This window comes from Oryctolagus cuniculus, chromosome 7 (genome assembly GCF_964237555.1).
Source record: "Oryctolagus cuniculus chromosome 7, mOryCun1.1, whole genome shotgun sequence".
In the NCBI taxonomy this organism is placed as follows: Eukaryota; Metazoa; Chordata; class Mammalia; order Lagomorpha; family Leporidae; genus Oryctolagus; species Oryctolagus cuniculus.
Genome location: NC_091438.1, coordinates 141,365,917 through 141,389,386, shown reverse-complemented (window position 1 = coordinate 141,389,386; position 23,470 = coordinate 141,365,917). Strand labels below are relative to the sequence as shown.

The 23,470-nt window shown below is 42.3% G+C and overlaps 1 protein-coding gene and 1 non-coding gene across 51 annotated transcripts in view; both read right to left on the bottom strand.

Annotated features, from left to right (window-relative positions):
* PUM1 (pumilio RNA binding family member 1) overlaps positions 1–23,470 on the bottom strand; it is a 150,864-nt gene that overhangs the window by 25,553 nt on the left and 101,841 nt on the right. For 34 of the 50 annotated variants that reach the window (XM_017346521.3, XM_070078873.1, XM_070078879.1 and 31 more), the window contains 5 exons: positions 19,915–20,066; positions 12,260–12,398; positions 9,616–9,759; positions 8,439–8,735; positions 7,082–7,318 (listed from right to left, as the gene is read on the bottom strand). In XM_017346521.3, the coding sequence (XP_017202010.1) occupies positions 7,082–7,318; positions 8,439–8,735; positions 9,616–9,759; positions 12,260–12,398; positions 19,915–20,066 (969 nt within the window). The remainder of the gene's footprint in view (positions 1–7,081; positions 7,319–8,438; positions 8,736–9,615; positions 9,760–12,259; positions 12,399–19,914; positions 20,067–23,470) is intronic. The other 16 variants (XM_070078882.1, XM_008265826.4, XM_008265827.4 and 13 more) reach the window with 1 other exon arrangement.
* Positions 12,066–12,138, bottom strand: LOC127493825 (small nucleolar RNA SNORD103/SNORD85). The gene has a single exon (XR_007924363.1). It is a non-coding gene; the product is annotated as a small nucleolar RNA SNORD103/SNORD85 (small nucleolar RNA).

Here is a 23,470-nt window from a genome sequence, read left to right as displayed (position 1 = left end):
GTATTCTGAGCACACGGCAACAGTCCAAAGTCACATGGTCAGTCTCCTTCAGAGAATGAGGTTGAAAATCACAAATACTGCATTTTGGTTTGGAATGGGGATTTATCTACAAGCACATACTTGACTAACAGATAATCTGAAATTAGTGCAGGTTACCTACTGCTAACTTAAAAATTCTTCCTTCAACGAAGTAAAGAACAAAGACAGGTACTATATTTGAACTCTGTTTCCTAACAAACTAAAGACACATATAACCTTAAAAGAGACAATACAAAAGATGGTTTAAGCCCTGGAATTCTTTCGCTCTGGACAGATTTTAATTCTCTGAGCTCATTTTTACTATATCACAACTTTGTAAGAATGAACAGTACAATACTTTTCTTTCAGAACACATAAAAAGACTAGGAGTTGTCAACCATGCACTTAATAATAAACTGCACCTGCTACCTCTTTGCGCTAAGAGCTGTAAATGGCACAATGTGAAGAGTCTACAGAAAACCATAAACGTGGAGAAGTATTGCAGAAAATGGAGAGGGGGCAGATGTAGGATAGAGAGAGGTATGGGCAGGCAGGACTTATGAAACCATTAAGAATCAGACCTTTGGGACATTCACATTCCATACTCTTCTTGAAGTAAGAGAATTTAACAGATACAGATACCTCAAGTGCAAGTGAGAGTCACAAGTCATATGTAAGCCATAAATCAGAGTACTGGGACAGGTTGAGGCATGACCTGGGATGCCCACATTCCATATGAGAGTACCCAGCATGGAGTCTCACCCTGGCTTCAAAGCCACATTCCTGCTAATGTGCACCCTGAGAGGCAGTGGATAATGGCTCCCATACCAGGGTCCCTGCCACCCAAGCAGGAGACCTGCAGAGAGTTCCTAGCTCCTGACTCTCATCTGACCCAGCCCCAATTATACTGCAGGGGAGTGAACCAGCAGACAGAAGATCCTTCTCTCCTCTCACTTCTGTCTCCTTTTGTCACTCTGCCGTTTAAATAAATTTTTAAAAACTTTTTTGGGAAAGACTTATTTACTTATTTGAAAGGCAGAGTTACAAAGAGGAAAAGGCAGAGGCAGAGAAAGAGAGAGAAGTCTTCCATCTGCTGGTTCACTTCCCAAATGGCCGCAATGGAAAGGGCTAGGCCAAACCAAAGCCAGGAGCCAGGAGCTTCTTCCAGGTCTCCTACAAAACTGCAGGGGCCCAAGCTATTGCGCCATCTTTCGCTGCTTTCCCGGGCACATCAGCAGGGAGTTGGATGGGGAAGTGGAGCAGCTAGGTAGGACTTGAACTGGCACCCATGTGGGATGCTGACACATCAGGCAGCAGCTTAACCTGCTAACACCACAGCACAGGACTCCTAAGCTGTTCCACTTCCCATCCACAGCTCTCTGCTATGGCCTGGGAAAGCAGAAGATAGCCCAGGTGCTTGGACCCCTGCACCTGGGTGGGAGACCCGGAAGAAGCTCCTGGCTCCTGGCTTCAGACTGTCGCAGCTCTGGCTGTTGCGGCTATATGGGGAGTGAACCTGCAGATGGAGGACCTCTCTCTCTCTCTCTCTCCAGCTGTTGCGGCTATATGGGGAGTGAACCTGCAGATGGAGGACCTCTCTCTCTCTCTCTCCGGCTGTTGCGGCTATATGGGGAGTGAACCTGCAGATGGAGGACCCCTCTCTCTCTCTCTGCCTCTCCTCTCTCTGTGTAACTCTGACTTCCAAATAAATAAATAAATCTTTAAAAAAAATTTTTAAGAAGAAATATTTTAGGGGCCAGTGCTGTGCCACAGGTTAAGCGTCAGATTGTGACACCACATCCTATATGGGCACTGGTTCATGTCCAATCCAATCCCTGCTGATGACCTGGAAAAGCAGAGAAGGATGGCCCAAGTACTTGGACCCCTGCCTCCCATGTGGGAAATCCAGATAAAGCCCTTAGCTCCTGGCTTTGGCCTGGCCCAGCCCTAGCCATTGTGGCCATTTGGGGAGCAAACCAGAGAAGGGAAGATCTCTCTCTTTTTCTTCTCTTTCTGTAACTGGGCCTTTCAAATAAATAAATGAATGGACCTTCTAAAAAAATAAATTTTAAAACAAAAAATAAAGAAATCTTCAAGAATTTGTGCTAGGCAAGGATTTCTTAGATCCTATACTCAACACATAATAAATTGGACCTCTGTCGCTCCCCGTCTTCGTGGAGGAACGACACAGGACCCTGCGCTGTTCTTTCGTCTGCTCGGCCCTCCCCGGGTTTGCTACTGCTTCTTCCCGGGTTGGCTGCTGGTTCTTCCCGGGTTGGCTACCGTCCGTCCCTTCCACCTCCGTGGAAGGGCGGTTCCCCCTGCCGCATTCCCCACTTCCGCGGGGGAGCGGCACACCGCCGGCCGGCTCTCTCGGGGGCTGCACAGGTGTTCCCCTTAGATGTTCCCCTTAGATGTTCCTGGTGCATGCCTTCTCTCTCCTCCTTTATAGTCCTCCTCCGCCAATCCCAACTCGGCTGCCCACACGCCGAGTACGCTGCTCTCCTCCAATCAGGAGCAGGATCAGCTCCTGGAGGTCATCACTCAAGTTGGCAAGAGGCAGCTGCGTAGAAGCTGCTTTCTCCTCTCCTAGCGCCATATTGTGGGAGAGCAGATGCATAGAATAAGTCTTAATTCCAATAACTTAGTCTAGTCCGAGTTGCTCCCCACAGACCTCATCAAAACAAAAATTTACTTTGAATGCCATTTTAATAATGAAAAACTAGGGGATGGTGTTGTGGCACAGCAAGTTAAGCTGCCTCTTGTGATGCCAGCATCCTGTGCTGAGGCTCTGGTTGGAGTCCCAGCTGCTCTGCCTCTAATCCAACTCCCTGCTTTTGCACCTGGGAAGGCAGCACGGGAAGGTCCAAGTACCTGGGCCCCTGCCAACCTCATAGGCGATCTGGATGGAGTTTCTGACTCCTGACCCAGCCCCAGCTGTTGTGGCCATTTGGAGAGTGAACCAGAAGACAGAAGAGCTCTTATTTTAAAAAGAAATAATAAAAAGAAATAAAGTGAAAAAAATAGGCATATAAATCACGTATCTGATAAAAGACTTATATCCAGCATATACAAAAACTCTGAAACCTCAGTAATAATAAAACCTAAATTTTAAAATAGGCAAAAATGATGAGCAGATATTTCAAATATAAACACAAATAGTTAATAAGCACATGAAAAGACGCGCTATATCAGTAGGCATCAGGGAAATGGAAAATAAAACCACATATCTTATCACGTCCACCGCCATAACTACACTCAGTAAGACAGACCCAGCAAAATGATGGTTTCCCAGAAAGTAAAACGAGAAATACAATCTAACTATTCTACCCATGGAGAAATGAAAACATGTACAAAGAAACACGTGCACTTAATGTTCACAGCAGCATTATTCCTAGTAGCCAAAAATATGTCCATTAGCTACGAGTGGAAAGATCAAAGATGGTATTTTTATAAAATGGAAGATTATTTGACAATAAAAAAGAACTGACACATGGTATATTATAGATGAATCTTGAAAACATGCAAAGAGAAAGAGATCACACACTGCATGGTATAGTTTCCAGAACATGCAAATTTAGAGACAGAAAGCAGATCGTGGCTGACTGGGGCTAAGAATGGAACTGACCACAACAGGCCATGAAGAATCTTACTGAAGGGCTATAAACATTCTAAAATGTATTTAACAGAATTGCTGTGCAAACCAAAATTACTAAACTTCACTTGATAGAATGCATGAATAAGTAAAGTATAATTGAATGAATCCACACACCCTACTCCATCTGGAATTTCAACAACTGGTAATGGAAGTCACTGAAGAATCATTAGTTGGCCCTCAATTAAGTGACTAGTGAATAAATAATAAAAATTACTAAGCAGGTCACTAATTGTTTTTAGAATCTTAACATATGTCTGACTACTAGTATGAAGTATAAAAATGATGTGATAGGGAATATGTCCATGCTGAAAAAAAGAACTATAGGCTGGTATCCACATTCAAATGCTTACAAACTATGTGTTATTAGAAAATTCATTAAATCACACCGAGTTAAGTTTCCATGGGCAGAAGAGTTATTCTGAGTACTCAACACAATGAAAACGGAATTGTCTGTATGGCTGGTCCTGATCAAGTAACTGACGGCTGGGGGGAGCAGTGAAGCAGTATTGAATAGCAGACGCTGTACTCAGTGTGATGCGATACAAACTTGGTAAGAATATGTTAAATTTCTTGCACCAAAGTATGTTTAGGATTTCTGCACGGACTCTGTTAGAAACCAAGAACTATTCAACTATTTTCTCTTGCTTAAGAATATGGCATAGAAGAACACTTTTCTCAAGAAAACAGACTGAGTTAAGGCAAAGCTTTACTGATGAAGACAGCAGATTCCTTGGGAATAATATAGGATATCGGTACAACATGCAGTGAGAGAGAAGTCCAATGCAAATACACAGAATTTCTCATGAGGGAAGATATATTACACATAAAACTAGGGGCCCGTGATGTGGTGCAGAGGGTAAGGCCAGAGCCTGCAGTGCCTGTATCCCACATGAGTGCCGGTTCCAGTCCTGGCTGCTCCACTTCCAATCCAGCTCCCTGCTGATGTACGTGAGAAAGCAGCAAAGGATGGTCCAAGTGATTGAGCCCCTGCACCCATGTGGGAAACCCAGATGAGGCTCCTGGCTCCTGGCTTGGGCCTGGCCCAGCCTTGGCCATTACTGCCATTTGAAGAGTGAACCAACAGATGGAAGACCTCTCTTTCTCCCTTTAACTCTGCTTTTCAAAAAAATAAATCTTAAAAAAAGAAAAAACACAACAAGACATAAGCAGAAAATAACTCAGTGTGAGTTAATAGGGAAAGCATAAATTAAGAAGTAATTCATTCAATTGCTGGCATACTGGGAAGAGGGAAAGCACTACGATGTAAGTAACACCAATAGCTACAGCAATTAACTCAGGAGCTGCTACAGTCCACAGGATAAACCTGGCCCATCATGTATTTTTATAAATAAAAGCTTTATTAGAAGACAGCTGTATACTCATTCATTTACATTTTGTCTGTGGCTGCTTTCACATGTCAACAGCAAAGTTCAATATTCACTTCAGAGACAATTTGGCCTAGAAAACCTAAAACATCCATTATCTACTTTTTAGAAAAAAATTTTTTGCAGATTTAGTTCATTGAATATCAGTATGGGATGACATAATTCAAATGTTTAAGCCAAGAAACTAAAGATAATGTTTATGAGTTTGATAATGTACTGATTCAAAAGATATCTTGTGCACACCATGTGTCAGTATATACACTGAAATTTGTATGTTTTCTTTGAGGTCCCAAAAAAGGCTTGATTCTAATTCTGAGATGAAAACATTACATCTTGAGACTTGGATTCTTTACATCCACAACACAGGGATAATACCTACGCCCTCCAGAGCTATGTGTACAGGACTCGAATCCAGTACCACTAGCAGGCAACCATTAGTGAGTGTTAGTTCCTTCCTCTATTCACATATCAAACTGGGATTACTTTCACTGACTGGTTTAAAGCCAGGTGTTCAGTCACTAGGAAACACTTTTATAACACACCTTATCCCTTTACCCATCCATTATGGGCCTACCTATCAGGAATGCCCTTACAACTTTTCTAAAGTAATGCCCTTTTACAGCCTCAGATGTTGAGTTGTACAACTGTAGTTTTCACCACCACCACCCCCCCACACACACACACAGTTTTGCCTGGAAACTTACCTCTTTGAAACTCAGAGATACTACTCTTAGTTCTAGAATAACTCTATTCCCCTACCTACTTCAGGTTTTCATGATTCTTATAAACCATTTCTCAGTCTTTGTCTTTTTCAATTAAGCTATCGTATTCATCTGTAGTCTGTCCTCACTTTAAACTTGCTGCTGAGAACTAGAACCTGCTAGGTGAAGTGGCCACTGATGCTGCCTTGTCAGGACAGTTCTGATGCCTGTCATCATTAATTAACTGTTAGCAGCACTCCCACTCACCAGCTTGCACGATCAATTGAATAGTCACTCTACTTCTAGGTCTCTACTTTCCCTATCTGGGAAACAAACTGGTACTTCAAAATCCACGGTTGATAATTAACAGAGAAAAGGGAGTGGGCATCATGTCTTTGAGATAAGAAAATACCTCCTACCTTGTAAAAGATTTAGAGATTTGCCACACAAAACACTAACAGGATTTTCTTTTCATTCTTACAGCCTGCAGAGCTTGGTATCCTCTTTACCCTCCTATTTTCTACAATTTAGTCAGGGGTAGGGAATATTTTTTCTGCCAAGGGCCAACTGGCTATTTATAATACCACCTACAGACCATACAAAATGATCGACTTAAAAATGAGCCTGCTACAGATTCACTGCATTTCAAGTTCTGCCTTTGCAGGACCACACCCTTGGGCCAGACGTTCCCACTCTTGATCTAAATGGTAACATCACTTTAAAAACAAAACCAAAAAAACCCAGATATAAAATGACCCAAATAGGAAAACATACATCTACTCATTAGCACACTGTGTAGTTTAAGAGCATAGTTATGATAGTTATCTAAGAATCTGGCAAAATTGTTTAAATAAAATGCTTTACTTATGAAAGCATTTTAACATAAAATGTAAACATAAATATACATGGGGAGGGAGAATCTGAAAAGAAATAAGGCAAAATATTAATTGTGGTGTCATTTCAGGAGGAGTTACTAGGTGAATAAATTATTTTTCTGTGTCTCTGTGTTTTCCAGCTGCACTGAAATGAACCTGCACTGTGTTTGTAATGCAAGAGTCTCACAAGTAGCCAAAGAACAAAATGTTCAAGCTAAAGCTCATGTGAATACACAAGGTATATAGAGTTTATACCCAAAATCTAGTAAGTCTAAAGCTTCTATACTATCTGTAGGTACAGCCTGAATAACATGTGGAAGGCACAGAGCATCCAGGACACGGCTAGGATAAAGGGATGGTCCTTTGCTTATGCAAAGTACTTATAATGGCATCAGTGGCAAGAGAGTTCTAGAGTTCAAGTGGTGGTAGAGTAATGGTTCTTACCCAGGTTTAAGCTTGAAGAGGATCCATGTGAAGAGAGGGAAGGAGGTGGTGTCTGTGAATGTCCTGGTCCCTGACTAGGGAGAGGCATGCCCACGGGTCCAGGAGAGGAGGAAAAGCTAAGGCCGTTATAAAAACTGTGTCCAATGGGGGTCAAGCTGCTCGATGTCCTCTTATAAAGGTCACTGCTGCCAGTCAGGGAGTCACGGCGGGAGCCACTGCCAGTGTTGGAGTTTGCAACTAAAATGGAATTAAAACAATGCAGATAAGAACAGGCCTGTTCTTCGAAGAACAAGCCCAGTGACCTGTTCCTAACACTTTGATCCAGACTCCTTACCACTGCAAATTTGTCAGCAGAGACAGCCTAACTGTTCATGTAGCAGTTCTAGGGGCAGATAAAGTAAGAAAGAGGACATGGCTCAGGTTAACATGAAACTTTTGATCAAACCATCACACGTATGCCAAATTTACCTTCCTTTGGTGTCATATTTTATGGGATAGGGGAGGGTTAAAAAGCTCTGACGGCCACATAAGCTATGAAAAAAGGTGAAAGAAAATGGACTAGAAAGAATGCCTTTTATTGACCCAAAGGTTCTAGTAGAAAAATGGAATACAGAAAAAAAGACTGTAAATGGGGTTTTGCCCCACTACACAAGACTTATATATGAATGCCTATTTTCTCAGTAGAGTCAATCAAGAGTTACTACTAGCCTCCAATTCCAATTAAGATTCTTTCTCTCAAACATACCTTTTTTGAAATCACATTGTTTTCTAACCACTGCAGTTACCTCATTGTTCACTGTACTATAGACCAGCTTTTGGCTTCCCTCATCGAAGAACTAAAAATATCTTGGTCTAACATCTATCCTCCCGATATTGCACAAAGTCTACTTTAATTTTGCTCAGAAGAATGGAGAAACTTCTAACTCTTTAAGGCCTGCACGCCAAGCACTCAGTTCGGTCTTGAATGTGGAGTGCTCAGCTCTGTGATCTCAGGGATGGCCTCCTCCCTGTTTTTTAAAGCCCACCTTTCTACAGTTCCCTCTCAATGCCTGTAAGAATTTCCCGCAATTCTCAAAACCTTAAAACAAATCAACCATGTGAGTATAAATAAGCAATAACATGAGCATGGACCTGGAAAAGGCCCAAATACATAACTTGATTTCAATAATCCATTATTTCAAAAGATTATGGGGAGGGTAGCTGAATTTCCACAGGGCTCAAGTCATATATGCCTGTGGTTCCAGGGTTCCATGCATTATCAGTATCCACAAAGATTGCAAAAATAATTAAAATTCATCCACAAAGATTGCAAAAATAATTAAAATTCATTTTTAACAGCACTGAGTCTGATTTCTACCTGCTGTTCCAAACCCTCCAAGTGCTGATCCCAGGGTGGCACCAAGAGAACTGCTACTTCCAAATCCCAAAGACGTGTTGGCAGGCTGGGCAGAGCCCTGGGAGAAGAGGGAGCTGCTCTGTGAACTGCTGCTCAGAGAGTTGTTGCCATAGAAAGAGCTGGAGGCCAGGTTGGTACTGGGCTGCTGCTGGGGCTGGGGCTGGGGCTGCTGGGTTCCTAAAGGGCGAAATGGTCCATTTGTTGTTCCAGCAAGACCACCGGCTGCTCCGTTTGCTGAAGCTGCGGCCGCTGCAACAGCTATAAAGAAGAAAGCAAACCGTTTGGCTGTGAAATGAACTGGTCACATACCCAAACTACATTTTTATCCTTTTTGTTCAAATTTTTTAATGCTAACTACTTTTTTTAGGGCAGACACAAAGCTTGTAAAGAACTGTATGAATTTTCCTTTGACCCTTACATCAGAAGCTTCTATTTTCTATTTCTGCTTTCAATCTGAAGTCAAAATATCACTGGAGCAAGTTCACTGTCAGTAGTCTGTAGTTTAAAAGTGGTACAAACATCAAAAGTACCCATTAAATACAACTACCTCCCCAAATCACAAATTGTACAAATACCTGTTGAGTTTTTTTCCTACAACCATGTCTCCTATTAACTAAAGTCTTTCAAACTCCTATTTTAGCATGCTGTTCTCTTTTAAATTCCCTCTATTGTTCCTAATTCCAGAAAGTTTAAAAGCTTAAAGTGAACAAATATTATTCCCCCACCCCTGATCAAATGCAAGACTCTACCACTTCCAACACCCTTCCTCCACCCTTACTGCATGTTAAAATAATAAAACCCCCAGCCCAAAGTTATATTAAAATTATGGCTTGGGTTGCTGTGAAATAAGATCTGGATTTCAGCCAACATTGCCATTTTATGTGAATAATCCAACCTCCTCTGTTCTCAGTGGAGCCAGTGCTTGCTTCTAACCTTATGGTACATGCACCCTCAACAATCAGATTCTACTAAGGTCATTTGTTGCTTCTGATTCTTTCTTTGAAATATTACAGGTAGAATTGCTACACTGAGAACTGTCAAATACAGCATATTTCAATATATGTTAGGAACATCTTCATCAGTTGTCCCTCCTCCCCTCCTGGATTGCTCTGACAAGAGTCCACAGAAGGAAGCTCACCTGCTTGTGCAGCTGAAGAGCTAATGATGACTGGCGCAGGAGCTACAAGTCGAACAGGGGCTCCAAGACCATTTCTTGCCCCTGCATTCACCACAAGGGCACCAGTTTGGTCATAGTAAGCAGCTGGAGCCAAGACTGGATAACCTAGGAATATCAAGCCAACATATAAATATCCTCCTTTATCCACACATTCATGTTCCAAGGTTTCAGTTTCCACAATCACCATCTGAAAATATTAAATGTGAAAATTTCAGAATAAGCAATTCATTAGTTTGAAATCACATGCCATCTTCTGTGGTTTATTGAAAGCAGGACACCACCCTGATGCAGCCGTCAGGAGAGGTGGGCTCCAAAGGAAGAGCTGCCCAAGTAGCTTGCGTCTGAGGGCTTTTATCACACAAAGTGGTGCCAAAGAGTGTCCTTTTTTGACTAGCTAGTTTAAAGAGATGAATCTGCATCCAATTGGCAGGGCAAAAAATGTCTTGGAAGTTCACACTTTTGACTGTTCTATGATTAACAACCAACCAGGAGGCAGGAATAGAAATCATGTCCAGCAAACGACAGGTATCTGCTTATCCGCACGGTCAGAGGTATATTTCTAGGCTTACTGCTAGCAGACACTCGGTTCTTGATTCATCCTTCATGATGAAGCAAAGTGCTGTCAAAGGCAGCCCTCAGGAATAAGCAGACACATCATCTTGAGCAGCATAATGAAACATCACACCACCCTGCTTGAGATATGAAGCCTGCCTTTGTCCTTGCTGCACAGGCTACTTGCCGGTTGTCACTTAGTAACTACACTTAGCAGCTTTGCAGTATTGTAGTTTCTGTGGTCCCAGTGCCCGTTATTTTACTTAATAATGGGCCCAAAGTGCAAGAGTAATGCTGCTGTCAATTCACATATGCCCCAGAAAAATTTGTACAGTGCTTCCTTTAAGTTTAGCAACAGTACAACCTAACTTATAAAGTTCTTGCTAAAAGATGGAGGTGAAGGATCCAGCAGGATGTCTGATCCCTATTAAGGGCACTGTAGGGGGCAGTGTTACTCATCATCCGAAAAGGGTTAGAAAGTGATAGGGTGGGATAGGGATAGTTGCGCTCTTTAGAGCACCAGCCAAGGTTATCACCAGTAATATATATATATATATATATTTTTTTTTTTGGACAGGCAGAGTTAGACAGTGAGAGGGAGAGACAGAGAGAAAGGTCTTCCCTCTGTTGGTTCACCCCCCAGTGGCCGCTGCCGCCAGTGCAGTGTGCCGATCTGAAGCCAGGAGCCAGGTACTTCCTCCTGGTCTCCCATGCGGATACAGGGCCCAAGCACTTGGGCCATCTTCCACTGCACTCCCGGGCCACAGCAGAGAGCTGGACTGGAAGAGGAGCGACCAGGACAGAACCGGCACCCCAACCAGGACTAGAACCCAGAGTGCCAGCGCCGCAGGCGGAGGATTAGCCTAGTGAGCTGCGGTGCCGGCCATCACCAGTAATCTTATACTGACAACTATTTTGTGTTCTTGACTAAATGAATAACAAAAAGGCTACAAATGGTTACAACAATCACAATAATTTCATACACATATCTCACAAAATAATCTAAGTACAAATATCCTGCAAGTTAGCAGGAAGACTAGATATGCTTCAACTGACAGGATCTTTCAATACTAGATGATGTGGGATCTCCCACTCCTAGTTTGAGTCACATGAGAAACTGCAGGTGACTTCTCAAATGAAGCAAGTTATTCACTGAATCCATAAATCAGCTGATGAAGCTACACTTTTCAATCTGTTAAAATCCATAACAGATATGATAAGATCTGTCTCAAACAAAGTATAATAAGCTACATTCAATTCCATGCAAAGCATAGGTACAGGTGACAAGCTGAGAACATCATATACTCAAGACATATCTCTAACCTCAGAAATAGGCAGCTAAAATGTACCTCTATTATTGACTTGGGATAAGCCCCACAAATTAAGGTATGACTCCACCAAAAATACCCAGAATTTCTTTGTAATTACACTCTTCAAATACATAAGCAGAAAGACTAAAAGCCTTGGGGGCCAGTGTTGTGACACAGTGGGTTAAGTCATAGCTTACCTATCCAAGTGCTTGTTACAGTCTCAGCTGCTCTGCTTCAGATTCAGCTTCCTGTTAATATACCTAAGAAGGCAGCACCTGACAGCCCACATGAGAGGCCAGGATGAAGATATTCATTCCCTTTCTTTCTTTCTCTCGTTGTTTCTCTCTGTGTTTTTTTCTCTCTCTCTCTCCTTCAGCCTTCCAAATAACGAAAATCTTTAAAAGAAAGACTAAAGCCTTGGAGTGATAATTCAATAGGCTGGCCATTCCATATATCCCTAGTCCTGAAGAAACCAGTTCACCATCAAAGAAAAATCACGTATTGCTACCTATGTGAATAGTAACATATCTGCAACATTTAAGACTCCAGACTGGCTCAGAACAATGCTCTCATCAACGAACTATAGTCTAAGTGAGGGCAAGTATCTATCATCCTTGCCAGTCGCCAAGCCACAACAACAAGCCTAAACAAGGTGAAAGTATTGTCCATATTCCTCAACATAATCCCAATGAGTAGACCTTTTTTTCTTCCCCAAAGTATTACAAACAACAACACAGCCTCACCTGGCATGCCTGCAGCCAGACCTTGTCCAAACGCAAGGGCAGAATTCACTGCTGCAGCTGCCACTAGCGGATCTGTTTGTTGGCCCTGCTGGTTTTGATTTGGGGTCAAAGGGCGCTGGCTGGCTCCTCCTCGGAGAACCTAGGAATGGGAGAAAGAAATAGGTCAATGACTTTCTTCTCATTCGAAGTGTAGAATAGCCACTGTCATTCTCAAGGTGGGTCAACCTGCACAAATTAATAAGTGATAAAAACATGTTCCCTATAATGGCATAGCTGTTAGTCCAGAAATTCAATTAACAACTTGATATAATGAATTTTCTACCATTCTTATTTTTAAATGTATTACCCTTATAAACAGCCACCCAAAAAAAATACCCCTACACACAAAAGAAGCTATATTCTCTTTATATGGATATGAGACCATTTTCTTCACTTTTACATAAAACTACCCATTCATCAAGGCTCAAATGGCTCCAAAATGAGCTCAACAGATTTGATATAAAAGGATTCTGATCTGTTTCTATTTCTCCTTTCATAAATTCCCCAAAGACACTCATCTAAATGGAGATGAGTATACCAGATACGCCACTGTGGTACAGGATCTAGTTCTCATCAATGAAACAGAGTTATTAAGGTGCTAGTAATCATTCTTATACTAAAGGATCTGAAGAATCTATTTTACAAACTCTACATACATATATGCAAGCATGTAAAATAGAAAATGCATAGATCAAGGCTAAAATTAGAGCCTCTAGTTTCTTTAATTGTAAGTCTAGAGTTAACAGCTGATTTTACCTATTTGTTAGAATATTAAAAAAATAATGTCTTTTAGACAACTTTGCGAGAGAAAAAGCACTTCAAACTACACAGATAGAAAAGACAAGGAAGGCAGCACACGTATTGAAGCCAAGACTTAGAAAATGCCTATCCAGAGACTACCAAAGATGGGGCCAGTGCTGTGGGATAGAAAGTTAAGCCACTCCCTGCAGTGCAAGCATCCCATGTGGATGCTGATTTGAGTCCCAGCTGTTCCACACCTGATCCAGCTCCCTGCTAGTTCACCTCGGAAAGCAGTGGAAGATGGCCCAAGTCCTTGGGCCCCTGCCACCCATGTCAGAGACCTGGAAGAGGTTCCTGGGTTCAGCCTGGCCCAGCCCCACTGAGAGTGAACCAGTGGATGGAAAATCTCCTACACTCACTCCTTTCTCTCTGTATCTCTATCGAATAAAATCTTAAAAAATTTAAAAAAAAAAAAAACCTGCAAAACAAAAAAGGAAATGGCATGAGGAATATTGTTTTCATAGAGCATAAAGAGCTAGTTTCATAATTGGTTATGGGATGTGTCAAAGGGCAGGAATGATGGAATGGACAAAGTAACAAAAGAAAGTGATAGTACAGAGTATGGAAGGGTCTGTTTTTTAAATAATGACTTTCCATTCTGTTTTTTTAAAAGGATTTATTTATTTACTTGAGACAGAGTTAAAGACAGACAGGTCTTCCATCCACTGGTTCACTCCCCAAATAGCCACCAATGGCCAGAGCTGGGCCTAGCCAAAGCCAGGAGCCAGAAGTTTCTTCCAGGTCTCCCACAGAGTTGCAGGGGCCCAAGCACTTGGACCATCTTCTACTGCTTTTGCAGGCTATCAGCAGGGAATGGAGCAGCCAGGACATAAACTGGCAGCCATATGGGAGCAGTGCCCAGGCGGATGCTAAACCTACTACGCCACAGTGCCGGCCCCCAAGGTTCTTGTTTTTCAATGAGGAATGAAAGCAATGTATGTATTAGCTTTCTGTCTACTCTCTAAATATCTGTGCAGCACCTTGACTATATATCAAAGTTCCTAAGTTATCAGCCAACATTCAATAGTCACATATTTAATTTCATCAATAAGGCCGGCGCCACGGCTCACTAGGCTAATCCTCCGCCTAGCGGCGCCGGCACACCAGGTTCTAGTCCCGGTCGGGGCGCCAGATTCTGTCCCGGTTGCCCCTCTTCCAGGCCAGCCCTCTGCTGTGGCCAGGGAGTGCAGTGGAGGATGGCCCAGGTGCTTGGGCCCTGCACCCCATGGGAGACCAGGAAAAGCACCTGGCTCCTGGCTCCTGCCATCGGATCAGCGCGGTGCGCCGGTCGCAGCGCGCCGGCCGCGGCGGCCATTGGAGGGTGAACCAACGGCAAAGGAAGACCTTTCTCTCTGTCTCTCTCTCTCACTGTCCACTCTGCCTGTCAAAAAATAAAAATAAAAAAAAAAAAATAATTTCATCAATAACTATCAAAGTCTGTGGATTTTATGGAAAGGGTAACATTTTAAAGACTAATAAAATAAAAAAATGACTATCAATCTGCCTAGCAGTACCCAAAAAAGGGAATTTATTGCTTGTTGTTAATACTAGATTGTTAAATCCAAATTTCTGTTCAAAGGTACAAATTTAAACACAGCACTTAAAAGCAAAAAGCAAGTACATGCTCAAAGGAGATACATGAATAATCACTCATCCTTGTTAGTTCTACACTAGGCTCCCCAGAATCATCATCTAAACTCTCCCACAATCCAGAAGGTTCAGAAGCCCTTCTATACTCATTTTTTAAGTTTATTTATTTATCTGAAAGAGTTAGAGAGAGAGGAAGAGACAGAGAGAGAGACGGAGAGAGAGAGGTCTTCCATTGCCTGGTTCACTCCCCAGGTGGCCACAACAGCTGGGGCTGGGTCAGGTAGAAGCCAGGAGGCAGGAGCTTCTTTTAAGTCTCCCATGTGGGTGCAGGGGCCCAAGTATGTAGGCTATACTCTGCTGCTTTGCCAGGCCAACAGCAGGAAACTGGACAGGAAGTGGAGCATCTGGGTCTCAAACCAGGATGCTGGCATCTCAGGCAGCGGGTCTACCCACTACGCCACAACACCAGCCCTCTAAACTCATTCTGAAAATGAAAAACCCATCATCTAATCTCCACTAAGTTTGCCACCCAATGACGAGGCTCTCCTTCATTCTTAATTATAAGCACTCAAAAACAGAAAATTAAAAAAAAATGTAAATCAGATGTCAAAGGAATTGTGAAGGACAAAAACAGGAATCAGAATTAAAATTCAGTAGCTAGAATATCACCTACTCTGCTGCAAAGTGTGTAACAGCTGGCTTGACTGGAAAAAAATACATATACTTTCTGATGAAGGGTCAAAATGGCCACAAGAAAAGTCATCAATTCATTAAGAAAATAAAACTTTCTTCAAATACTTGAAATAAAAACTGGGAGGAAGTAGGGGAAAAAGAACAATGGAACTAAAACAGTCGAGGTTTATTAAAAGCATTAATAATGTTTCAGGCGGGCCTTTGATGGAGGGCTTAGGAAGCTCACGTCCCCTTCTCACAGTGTTTGTAATCCCAACACTGATCTCAAATCCAGGTTCTTGCTACTGTGCATCCTGGGAGGAAACAGGTGATGGTTCAAGGACTTCACTCCCTAACAACCACGTAGGAGATCCGAATAGCATTCCCACTCTCAGCTTCAGACTGGTCCAGCCCACTGTGTATTTGAGGAGTAACAGCAGATAATAGATTGCTCTCTCTAATAAATTTAAAAAGTCTTTTTTACAAAGCTAATGTTAAAACCAGTCTTAGAGAATCTGTAATTATGGATGATCAAAAACTTTGGAAAGTAAATGATTGTGATGTCTATTTTGTAGCAAGGGAAAAAAGTTCATGGAAAATGGGATTAAAAGCTAAGTTTAGCCTGATACAAACAAAAATCTGAGGGATCTTCAAAAAGTTCCTAAGTGCACAGCTATGAAAAATCCATGCATGGCTTTCAAAGGTGATTTGTTTTTGCACCAAAATAAACTTAACTATTAATTCCATAAATCTAAATTATGAAAAAATAGGCATGGCTTTCAAATTTTCTTTGCACCAAAATAAACTTACCTTTTAATTTCATTTTCCAATGAACCTTAAACATGTACTTATTTATCTGAGAGTCAAAAACGACACAAATCCCCTCTATTGGTTTCCACCCCATATGACTGAATCCAAGGACAGGCCAAGGTCAAAGCTAGCAACCAGGAATTCAGTTTGGGTCTTGAAAGCTGGTGGCAGGGATCCAATCATTTGATCTATCACTGTTGTCTCTCAGGTTCTGCAGTATTAGGAAGCTAGAGCCAAAAATTTTGAAAGTAATGTCTTTTATTAAGTATCCTCATAAAATCAGAGAAGTCCTGCAATATGTCCTAGTTGCAGCAAGTTAATGGTAGAATACCAGATTTCAAATTATTTTTAATTCCAATTATCACATTATGGTCAGAAAACAAGTTATGAAAATAGTAACTGGTGGCCAGCACTGTGGTATAGCAGGTTAAGCCACCACCTGCGGTGCCAGCATCCCATATGGACACCTGTTCAAGTCCCAGCTGCTCCACTTCCAGTCCAACTCCCTGCTAATGTGCCTGGAAAAGCAGTAGAGGATGGCCCAAGTACTGAGGCCCCTGCATGCAAGCAGGAGACCCAGAAGCTGCTCCTGGTTCCCAGCTTCGGATTGCCCAGCTCTACCAGTTGCAGCCATTTAGGGTGTGAACCAGCAGATGGAAGATCTGTCTCTGTGATTCTCTATCTCTCTCCGTACCTCTGCCTTTCAAATAAAATAAAGAAATCTTTATAAAAAATAGCAACTGGTACTCAAATTAATAACTAAATCTCTGTATGACCCTAAATATACAAATTCCATTTTCCAGGTTCAACATTGTGGCACAGGACACCAATTTGGGTCCCAGCTGCTCTCCTCTGATCCAGCTCCCTGCTGGTGTGCCTGGGAAAGTAGCAGAAGATGATTCAAGGAGTAGGGTCACTGACACCCACGTGGGAGATCCAAAAAAGCTCCTGGCTCCTGGCTCCGGCCTGGCCCAGCCCTGCCCATTATGGCCATTTGGCATGTGAACCATCAGTTGGAAGATTATCTTTATCTGTCTAACTCTGCCTTTTAAATTAGTAAATAAATCTAGAAAAAATTCATTTTTTCAATCATAAAATGAAATATATTCTACTTAACAGTATTACAAAAGAAACTGAAACTATATGTAGGGTCGGTGCACTTGCATAGTAGGTTCAGCCTCTGCCTGAGCACTGGCACCCCGTATGAGTGCCGGTTCATGCCGTGGCTGCTCTACTTGCAATCTAGCTCTCTGCCTATAGTCTGGGAAAGCAGTGGAAGATGGCCCAAGTGCTTGGGCCCCTGCACCCATGTGGGAGACCCGGAAGAAGATCCTGGCTCTTGGCTTCAGATCAGCCCAGCTCTGGCCTTTGCAGCCATCTGGGGATCATTTAAAAAAAAAAAAATATATATATGCAGAGCCTTAAGCTTTTTTACTTTTTTTTTTTTTTTTTTTCCCAAAGATCTATTGTACTTATTTGAAACAAAGAGTTACAGAGAGAGGTAGAGACAAACATATGGGATGCTGGTACTGTAGGCTGGGGCTTTAACTAGCTGCACCACAGCACTGGCACTGTGGCATAGCACATAAAGCCACCACCTGCCAAGCCAGCATCCCATATGGGCACCAGTTTGCGTCCCAGAGGCTACACTTCAGATCCAGCTCCCTACTAACGGCCTGGGTAAACAACAGAAGATGGCCCAAGTACTTGGACCCCAGCCACTCACATGGGAGACCTAGATGAAACTCTTGGTTCCTGGCTTGGGCCTGGCTCTGTACTGGGCATTGTGACCATTGGGGAGTGAACCAGAGGATGGAAGATCTTCTCCACCCCCAACCAACTCTGATTTTCAAATAAATAAATAAATCTTAACTTAAAAAAAAAACACAAAGCTGTCAATAAACAGCAGTTATTACTATTATTCTTCCTCACATATCAGAACTAATTTTTTAAAAGATTTTTTTATTTATTCATTCGAGAGGTAGAGTTACAGGCAGTGAGAAGGAGAGACAGAGAGAAAGGTCTTCCCTCCATTGGTTCACTCCCCAATTGGCCACAACAGCTGGAGCTGCGCCGATCCAAAGCCAGGAACCAGGAGCTTCTTCCAGGTCTCCCACGCGGGTGCAGGGGCCCAAGCACTTGGGCCATCTTTCACTGCTTTCCCAGGCCATAGCAGAGAGCAGGACTGGAAAAGGAGCAGCCAGGACTAGAACCGGCGCCCATATGGGATGGAAGATTAACCTACAGTGCCATGGCACCAGGCCCAGAACTAATTTTAAAATACATCATTTACTTCAGTCTTCCAAATCCATGATGATCTGGAAGCCACTTTAGACACAAAGTTCATCACATAAAGAAATATAGGTTTATCCACACAGAGAAACTACTGTCAAATTTAATACAGAGCACACTCATTCTGTCAACAAATTATTTATTGGATTTCCATGTTACATACCCAGTACTAGAACTGCAACTGTTCCGAAGATAACTGTTAAATTACTGATCTAAGATAAAACAGCTAGAATTTCAAGACCTTTGTTTAACCATAAAAATAGCAAGAGTGGTGATTCTATCCTCCTGAGCTCACAGTCTACTGTAAATAAGTTACCTATCACACCCTTCTGATGGCTCTTTGTTTTATCATGAGCAAGCCAAACAGCATAAAAGATTGCAAATCTGTTGATAGGTTTTGTTCCAGCCTTGTAAATGAATGTCAAGATGAAGATTTTTTTCTTGCCCAAAATTGTGCTTAAAGCTTCAGGTTTGGGGCTGGCACTGTGGGGTAGTGGGTAAAGCTGCTGCCTATAGTGCCAACATTCCAAAGGGGGGCCAATTTGAGTCCCGGCTGCTCAACTTCCAATCTAGCTCTCTGTTATGGCCTGGGAAAGCAGAAGATGGCCCAAGTCCTTGGGCCCCTGCACCCACATGGGAGACCCAGAAGAAGCTCCTTGGTCCTGGCGTTGGATCAGCACAATTCCAGCCATTTCAGCCATTTGGGAGTAAACCAGTGGATGGAAGACCTCTCTCTCTCTCTCCCTCCTTCTGCCTCTTTGTAACTCTGCCTCAAATAAATAAATAAATCTTACAAACAACACCAATCACATTAATATTTTGAGATTTTTTATTTTTATAGTTTTCCAGTTCACTGCTATTTTTAGCAACAAAGAGGTATTATTCTAGTAATCAGGAAAACAATGGTATAGTAAAAACTCTATATACAGTACTTAATTTTGCAGCTAACTATTCTTCCCAAATCAATCAAAAAGTTCCTCTAAGCACACATGAAAGATTTAAGGTTTAGATGCAATTTAACAAGTGTTGGGAATAACTAAAGAACTAATACCACCCTTTCATCAGCAAGCCACTCACAGCGCTCCCTAAAGTAACCTGAATATGGTCCTTAGCAGACAAGCACAGTATGGCAGAACAGAAGTTTTTACCCTCAGTTTGAAGACCAGCTTTGCTCCTTGCTAGCTAGTTAACCTTATTAAGTGGACAACCCTTTGAAGTAGTCTTCTCATGCGCAAACTGAATTAATAGCATTACCTCACCTAGTTCCATTCTCCATGGGCCTGATAAAGGATATTCCATAAGCACAGTTAAATTTGAGCCCGAGTTCAGATACACACACAAGGGAGAATACATATATTCAGTGCAGTTCTATTAGAATCAACACTATCTATTAATTAGATACAATCACTAAAATTCACATGGAGATGGAGGTACACTTTGTTTACACTTACCTGCTGCTGTCCTTGCTGAGCCTGTGGAGTGGTCTGCTGATTAGCAGAATTAGTAGCTGCTGCAGCAGCAGCAGCTTGCTGCTGGAAAAGACTGGCGGGATAGACTCCCCAGGGAGTAACTCCATAATACTGGTGTGGGACCACAGCTGGGCCTAAAAATAGTAAAAAGAAGGTAAGAAAAGTTTAGTCTACGGCCATACCACCTTGATCGCGCCGATCTCGTCTGATCTCGGAAGGTAAGAAAAGTTTAGACAAGTACAGGGTTTCCAAAGACAACATATGACTCAGCAGACCTTACTGTAAAATATTAATTTAACAAGCTATTAATTCTTTTTTTAAAAAATAGAAAATATTACATGAGTTCTTTCTACCATGTCTTCTAAAGTCAGTAATACCACTTACATACTCTAGGCCTAGAAGAAGAAGCCAGTAAGGTACAAAATGTAGGAGACCCTGAAAAGGACAAAACTGATAAGGGGGTTTGACTTAAGTACAGAGGACTGGCCTTAGATACAAACATGTTCTTCCCCTGAAAAAGAAAGGATGTAGGACTGTTACAGACAAAGTTTATTAGGAGGGAAATCAACAGGAGCCAGTGTTGATTGTAGTAGATTGTAGCAGATTGTAGCAGGTTAAGGTTAAGCTGCCACATGCGGCACCAGCATCTCATATGGGCACCAGTTCGAGTCCCAGTTGTTCTACTTCCATTCCAGCTCCCTGCTAATGTACCTGGGAAAGCACTGGAGGGTGGCCAAGTGCTTGGGTCCCTGCACCCATGTAGGAGACCAAGAAGAAGCTGCTGGCTTCTGGCTTCAGCCTGGCGCAGCCCCAGCGATTATGGCCATTTGGAGAATGAACGAGCAGATGGAAAACCTCTCTCCCCTCTTTGTCTCTCCCTCTCTCTCTTTGCAACTCTGCTTTTCAAATAAATAAAATAAATCTTTAAAATAAAGGGGGGAAACAAAGTATGTAGGCTTAAACTGATGGATAAAAACGAAGGATTCATTTGTATACTGCTTAATATAATCATAAGTAACCAGGATCCTGGTGCTTCATGACCTCTAGAAGCAGGAAAACCTATCAATCTTCAAGTGAATACTCAAAGTGAATCTCCCCGGCTCAACTTCACAGAGGCTGTGTTTTCCCATCTCTATTTTTAAGTAACAGAAACATTAAACACAACTGCACTCAGACCTTGATATGCCTTTTTATTTTTTATTTTTTTTTATTTTTTTGACAGGCAGAGTGGACAGTGAGAGAGAAAGACAGAGAGAAAGGTCTTCCTTTTGCCGTTGGTTCGCCCTCCAATGGCCGCCACGCTGCGGCCAGCGCACCGCGCTGATCCGATGGCAGGAGCCAGGTACTTCTCCTGGTCTCCCATGCGGGTGCAGGGCCCAAGCACTTGGGCCATCCTCCACTGCACTCCCGGGCCACAGCAGAGAGCTGGCCTGGAAGAGGGGCAACCGGGACAGAATCCGGCGCCCCGACCGGGACTAGAACCCGGTGTGCCGGCGCCGCAAGGCGGAGGATTAGCCTAGTGAGCCGCTGCGCCGGCCCCGATATGCCTTTTTAAATTTAAATCAAACCTGAAGATATATGGAAACAAAAAATACAACACCTTGATTTTAATATAAATTTGCTAAATATCCTAAACAAAACTAAGTGCTCTGCTTTAATCCAAATTAACTACTACCCTCTTTACCAACATGTTACAACTGTAGACTGCCACAGAGAGTAGGCGAAGTAGGTGTGGCAGCATTATGCATCCATCAACCTGGACATGGCTAAACCACAGAATTCTCAGGTGAAGACAGTAGCAAGAAACACCAAGGATGCAAATTTGCAAACCAAGTAAAGGTCTTAAAGCCAGCTTCTTGAATCTACTAAAAGCACATCTCCAATTTGAATTACCTTACAGCACAGGTTGAATATTGACAGTCTGACTTACTTATAATAACCAAGCCTTATGCTGGAGTTCCACAGAGCTATTTTAAATGTTACAGATATTATGAGATAGTGGCTATTTCTGGAGAAACACATAACATCATTAACTCAAAATAAATTGGTACATGTTTATTGTTTCTCCACTTTTAGCTTCTAAAACAAATATGTTAAAGTGTCCAATGATATGTTTTGACCTTTTGTAAAATTTATATGTATTTATTTGAAAGCCAGAGAGTGAGACAAACAGGGAGATAGACAGAGATCTCCCAAACACTGGTGCACTCCCAAAATGCATGCGACAGCCACCATGGGCCAGACTGATGCCAGAAGCTGAGAACTCAATCTGAGTATCCCATGTTGGTGGCAGGGATACAACCACTTGAGCCACCACTTGCTGCATCCCAGGATGCCTATTAGCCAGAGATGAAAATTGGGAACAGAGCCACAACTCAAACCCACGTACTCTGATATAGGATACCCCATCCCATCAGCCATCTTAACCATTATGCCAAATGCCCATCCCTGCTTTAGCATTTCTAATCTGGTGTTTTCCGAATCTATGGGCAGAATAAAGATCAAGAAGCTCTGTGTACAAGCAGGAATGCCCACCATGAAACAGTCTACCTGGGTGCAGAATGAAGGCACTGCTTAGAAAAGCCATGTTATAAATATGAACTGTTATTATAATAAGCTAATGAGTTTAAGTATTAATTTGTCAGAACCTAACAGTACAAAATCAGTATCACCAAGTTAGAGTTGTGGGGTCCCAAACTCATATGACAAGAGTTCATCAACTAGTCAAAGGAAGGAAGAAGAGGAAAAAAAGGAAAAACACAAAAAAGATGCCACACTATGCCTTAGTTTGCTTCCTTCTTTCTTTTCTTTTTTTTTAAAGACTTTATTTTTTATTTATTTGAAAGGTAGAGTTAGAGGGAGAAATAGAGATCTTTCATCTGGTGGTTCACTCTCCAAATGGCCACAATAGCCAGGGCTGGGCCAGGCCAAAGTCAGCAGACAGGAGCTTCATTCAGATCTCCCAATCATTTGGGCCATCCTCCACTGCTCTCCCAGGCACATTAGCAAGATAGCTGCATGGGAAGCAGAGCAGATGGGGCTTGAACCAGCGCCAATATGGGGTGCGGGCATTGCAGTTGGTGGCTTAACTCGTTATACCACAACCCTAACCCCTTTGCTTATTGCTAAAATAGCTGTTAACACGTACCAGGAATATGGTCACACCTGTCTTGAAAGGAAGTGCTGTAACCTGCAATGACAGTCCCAAGACTCCCTCAAAAGCCCATGAAGATTCTCTACTGGCAACACTGACATTAAGACTGCCCTGCTTCCTGTACAAGTAGCACTCCAAAAAAGTATAGTTGCATTGTTTGGTACACATTTTATGTTAAGCATAGAAGTAGTTAAATCACGGTCAGTCTGGCTCAAAAGATAATTACAAGAAATCAAGATTCTCATCACCAACCTATCACCTCAACGACATCAAGTATTTCACCCCTAAGATCAGTTCTTCTTCAAGTCACATATATTGTTAGCTGAGGGAAAAGGGAAAGACTTCTAAAGAGAGTACAGAGAAGTTCATTCATAATAGCATAGC